This window comes from Teleopsis dalmanni, unplaced genomic scaffold, assembly GCF_002237135.1.
Source record: "Teleopsis dalmanni isolate 2A unplaced genomic scaffold, ASM223713v2 unscaffolded_contig_2737, whole genome shotgun sequence".
NCBI classification, from domain to species: domain Eukaryota; kingdom Metazoa; phylum Arthropoda; class Insecta; order Diptera; family Diopsidae; genus Teleopsis; species Teleopsis dalmanni.
This window is the reverse complement of record NW_024034119.1, coordinates 692-6,378: the sequence shown is the minus strand read 5'-3', so window position 1 is coordinate 6,378 and position 5,687 is coordinate 692. Positions and strand designations below refer to the sequence as shown.

At 37.2% G+C, this 5,687-nt stretch overlaps 2 protein-coding genes across 2 annotated transcripts; both read right to left on the bottom strand.

Moving 5' to 3' along the window:
- Positions 1-101: 101 nt before the first annotated feature.
- On the bottom strand, positions 102-1,316 carry LOC119664841 (the record flags this gene model as incomplete). The annotated part of the gene is made up of 1 exon (XM_038074215.1): positions 102-1,316. A coding segment is annotated over exon 1 (1,215 nt), but the record flags the coding sequence as incomplete, so codon positions are not given.
- Positions 1,317-2,029: 713 nt separating this feature from the next.
- Positions 2,030-4,132, bottom strand: LOC119664840. Its single transcript, XM_038074214.1, has one exon. It carries the CDS (start codon positions 4,130-4,132, stop codon positions 2,030-2,032), a length of 2,103 nt encoding a protein of 700 aa, XP_037930142.1.
- Positions 4,133-5,687: the final 1,555 nt, after the last annotated feature.

Genomic DNA, 5,687 nt, shown 5'->3' with positions numbered 1-5,687 from the left:
AAGTTAGTCGCATTGTCACTATAAATTGTTTGGCATCTTCCTCTTCTGCTGATAAAACGTTGAATAGCGGCTATGAATGCCTCTGTTGTCAGGTCACTCACCACTTCTAGGTGAACAGCCTTAGTCGCGAAACAGCAAAATACGGCTAAATATGCCTTTGTTGGCCTTTTTCCTCTAATTTTATAATGAATCCATATCGGACCACAGTAATCAACTCCTGTGGTAAAAAATGGTTTAGTCAGAGTAACTCGATCAGTCGGTAAGTTGCCCATGAGTTGGTCCATCAGTTTTGGTTTTGCCTTTGAACAGATGACACAGCTGTGAACAATGTTTCGCGCCATAATCTTTCCTTTAATCGGCCAGAAGTTTTGTCTCATTATGCTTAGCAATAATTGTGGAGCACAATGGGAATTTTCTTCATGTTTCATTTTGAACATCAATTTCACTGTTGAGTGATTGTAAGGAATTACCATTGGGTGTTTAGCATCATATGGCAATGTTGATGCTTCAAGCCTTCCTCCAACACGAAGTACACCTTGTTCGTCAATGAACGGTGCTAAAGTATTTAGTTGACTCGAACTGTTGATTGCTTTACATTGTTTTAAGTCAGAGATTTCCTTTGCAAATTCTGAGTCCTGAATAGTTTTAATTATGAAGTCTAATGCATCTCGTAATTCCTTTGGAGAAAGTGTTCTTGTTGGTGATTGTGTGCGATGAAATACACGGCGAACATAAGCAATTGTTCTTTGGAGGTATCTGAATGAGTTTCGATGATCAATTTGATTTATCATGTGATCAGAACCAGTCGTTTGAATGATAATGTTAACTGTATGTCCTTGTCGTCTTTCGATATCAGTTGAGATGTTAAATGCCTTTAGGTTTGGCTGTTGCCAAAATTCGTTGCGTCCATGAAGGAAGAGTGGACCAAAAAACCATATATGTGAATAATTGAACATTTTAACTTTTATTCCTCTGGAAATGATGTCAGCAGGATTATCCTTTGACGCCACATGATGCCATTGATCAGCATGTGACATCTCTTGAATTTTGCTAATACGATTTGCTACGAATGTGTGCAATGAGGCAGATGAAGATATTATCCATGACAAAACAATTTTGGAATCGGACCAAAAGTAGGTTGGCACGTTTTGATACTTTAAATCTTGTTTAACTCTTTCTGCTAATTCGACTCCCAGCAATGCTGCGCAGAGTTCTAGTCGTGGTAGTGTCTGTTTCTTTAATGGTGCTATTCTAGATTTGGCGCACAATAGTCTCGATGTTATTGTCTTATCATTATATATTGCTCGCACGTACATAGCTGCTCCATATGCCTTCTCTGATGCATCCGTAAACACGTGTAATTGAATCGAACAGGGAACCGTCGAATTAAAAATATGTCAGGGTACTTTCACAGTATTTAATGTTTGTAAGTCATTTCTAAAACGCTTCCATTCTAGCTGAGCCTGAGGTAACAGTTTCGCATCCCAGGAATAGTTTTGTTGCCACAATTCCTGTATGAATATTTTAGCTGTTACAGTAATGGGGCCAAAAATTCCCAAAGGATCAAAAATTCGAGCTAAGTCCGATGCCACAATCCGCTTCGTGATAGGTTGCTCTGATGACATCTCTGCCTTACCGCAAAATTCGTCTGATTTCGGGAGCCAAATAATGCCTAATGTTTTTGTTGGCTTTATGGCTGAGTCATCTAAATCAAGGTTGATTTCTTGGTCTTCTATCGGAATGTTTTGTAGGAGTCGTGTATTATTTGAGCACCATTTTCTCAGCTTAAATCCTGATTTACTGAGCAGTTCCGTAAGTTGTTGTTGAGTGTCTAAGGCGGTAATGATGCTGTTAGTTCCGCTTAAACAGTCATCTACATAAAAATCATTAAGTAATGCAGGTGCTCCAAGCGGATAGTTGGTCATATTATGTTTCGCAAGGTGTTGAAGACATTTTGTTGCAAGATAAGGGGCTGACTTCGTTCCATATGTAACCGTATGTATACTATCATCAGCACTTTTTCTCCAGATTATCGCTGCTGTGCTGTATCTTCATCATGTACTTGAATTTGCCGGTACATTTTCTCAATATCAGCCGTAAATACAAACCGGTGTATTCTAAAACGCAACAGTATTGAAAAAAGATCACTTTGCACTGTTGGACCTTTGTGCAAAATATCGTTTAGTGCTAAACCGCTTGATGTTTTTGCTGATGCATCAAAGACAACTCTCAATTTGGTTGTAGTGCTGTCAGGTTTCAAGACACAATGATGAGGAATGAAATATTGTGCTTCTTTGACATCTTTCGGGCAAACTTTTTCCATGTGACCTAATGACTCGTAGTCATCCATGAACTTTATGTACTCCTTGTATAAATTTGGGTCCCTTTGTAACTTCCTTTCCAGAGAACAAAATCGATTGAATGCTATCTCACGCGATCTACCAAGTGTTGTGGGATCATCGCGGAAAGGTAAGCGTACAATGAAACGACCATCGTGACCTGTCTTTACATGATTTGTAAAGTGATTTTCACACCATTTCTCAGATAAAGTCAAAACCCTTTCTGCAGTCTCAAGGTTATCTAACTTCCAAAATCGTTCTATCATTTCTGACATTTCACCAACTTCTCCTGTAATAATAGCGCATGTTGGTTTATTATCTGTTGTAGTTTTAGTCTTACCAACCACCAACCAACCTAGAACCGAATTTTGTAACAGTGGCGAATTTTTTCCTATTATCAATTGTTCTGGTTGAAGTAGAGTATGATAGAATTCAGCACCAATTAGCATGTCAATTCTTCCAGATCTGTTAAAGCTGGGGTCTGCTAATTCTACATTCTGTGGGATCTGCCAATCCGAGATATCTAGGTCTCGTGACGGTTGTGCTGATATTATTTGTGGCAGTACAAATGCCTCTAGTCTCGTCCTGAAGCTTCCATTAGTAGCCTGCAGTTCAACATTTACGCGAGATTTTGAGTTCCCGAATTGACGGCCAATACCTTCGATCGATAGATTTGAATTTGTGGTAATTAAAGATAACTTGTTGATTACTCTTTGGGTTACTAGGTTCACTTGAGACCCTGAGTCGAGTATGGCACGAACATCACACGTTCGTCCATTGTTTGCAATAATGCGCACCTTTGCAGTGGCTAGCAGAACGTAATTACGAGTACACTTTGCATTAGTTGTTGCTGTTATGGATGGCGATTCATTAGCGTTGATCAATGTTGTGGTTGACTTTGTGTTTGTTGCTGGTGCCCTTGAAGGTTTAGGTGACTGTTGCTCTAAATGAAGCAAAGTGTTATGCTTCTTGGCACATTTTTTACATGATCCAGCTTCACAAACCTTTGCTTTATGATCGGATTTGAAACAATTCACACATAGTTTTTGTCGTTGAATCCAATTTAATCGTTCAGGAGGAGTCATTTCAATGAATTTTTTGCAATAGTAGATCGGATGTTTATCTGTATTACAAACTTTACATAGATCTGAACAAACCATAGTTACGGCTATCCTTTTGTTGGGTTTATATACTGCATTGTCTCGTAGACCTATAGCCTCAAGTGACTGAAATTTCAATTCTAAAAATTCTAAGAATTGTTTTATTGTGGGCATCTCCCTTGGGTTAGTAAGAGTTTGTTCAAAACTGCAATGTGTATTTTTATCCAACTTTTTTAGTAGTATGTGTACTAAAATTGGATCCAAAGTTGATGTTTCAATATTTAAATTATGAAGTTCACATAGACTTTCCTTTGTTGTGTCATTCATATTTTTGATGGCTTGGACTGTTGGATGGTCATATAAAGAGTTTTGAGCTGTCAAAAGTTGCAAAACTGCTGATACTAGAACTCTTTTATTCTCATATCTACTTTGTAGTAATTGCCATGCCGTCTCATAATTTGCATCTGATATTTGATATTCGCCTTGAATATTGGTTTTCAAATACCAGAGTTTCTGTGAGTCTGATATTCTTTGATTGTGTATCAGTTGTGCAAACAGATCACTGAATTGTCGCCAACTCAAATAATCTCCACTGAACTTTGGAAGAGATATTGTTGGCAAAGTAGCCGATGGTTGATAAGTTGACCTAATTGATGTCTCAATCTTGGTCGACTTACTAGTCCATTCCACCATTGTATCTTGCACCAACTGTTCCAGTGCTAGATAATGATTGCAATCAGGAGGGTTGTCTTGCCGTTCCTGAATAGTAAAATTTAAACCTTCAGCCTGATCCCATAGCTTGGTAAGCGTAGCTAATTTTACTGCAAAATATTGTGGTACCTGTTGCTGGTTATCTTGTCTCACATTGTGGATGAGACGATTGATTGATTTACACACTGCATTTCGTCTGTTGTTAATGCCTGAATAATTTCATTCTCTTGACCACCAGTAGGTAATACTATTTCAGGAGCTTCAACATCATTATTTATTTGAAGGTCCAACCCCTTTATTGTTGATGGTTGAGCCTTAATGGGTAATGCTTCCAGCTCTTGAGTTATTGTGGTGATATATTTGTTACCCAAATTTATGATTACCATGCCGTAATCTTGTGTGAAATATTCCGATGTTCTTGCTAGTACATCGGCTTGTTGTAGTCGCTCATCATTAGCCTTGAAGTCGGCTAATAACTGTTCTAAAGTTGTTTTACGATCTTCGAGATATTGACGTGTTTTCCTGCTGGGTGAGTCCTTCTTGAAGTTGCGAATGATTCTGTCAATCTCTGAACCAATTGAATCCTGCTGGTCAGTTAAAGTGGATATTGATTTTGGATCCATGGTTATTGTATTTCCGTTGAAAAAAGTTGTTTTCAATGAAGGTTTTTGTAAACGCTGCTGGCTCACACTGAGTTGCTCTTGCCAATCACGTCGGGGTCACCAATGTAATACCACGTAATCTGAGGTGGTATCAAATAATGTATTTTCTTACTTCGTTACACTGACTATTAGGCACATAAACCAATAATCAGGTATTTATGACGAAAGGCTTGCAGGCACATAAACCGCTAGCCAAGTAAGTAAATAATTTTTATTTACTTGCTATAGTGGTTAAAAGGCTCATCTACCAATAACCAAATTTTGTTTTTGAAGGAAAGACGATTGTTTTCGCTCTCGAGTTTTATTATCAATATTGTTACCTTATATAGTATAGAATTACTTACTAAGCATAATAATATTTACAATTATTGATAACTAAAATAATAATTTAAATTTCACATATTGCTGCATAAGCATAAATACAATATGTGAAGCTATTGAACTTATAAACGTAAACAATGTATTTAATATTTACAATATTTATTTGCTGCATAAGTGTAACTACAAACGAGCTAAAATATGTTAGGTTTGTTAAACTTAACAAGCATTGTTTCGGTTTATTAAAAGAGAGATTCAGCAGTTTAAAAGAACTAAAATTGCAAATTAAAAGCAATAACAGCATTCACGAAGCAACGCGTTGGATATATGCTTGCGCTATTTTACATAATAGGCCTTTTCGGTGGCTCGCAAGTACGGCAAAAAAATACATGTTGGCCTATGTTGGCCACGCGAGTCATTGGCATCACTGTTTGCAATCTGTCAAATGTTTTGTTTTGACAAACAGCAAATCTTGTATATGTGCATATAAATCAAATATATTTTTATAAAAATATTATAAAAATAAAATGAACACGGAATTAAAAGGAATGGTAAGA

Coding starts and splice junctions, on each gene's coding strand:
- LOC119664840 (XM_038074214.1), bottom strand. CDS start 4,132: ATGGTGGAATGGACTAGTAAGTCGACCAAGATTGAGACATCAATTAGG.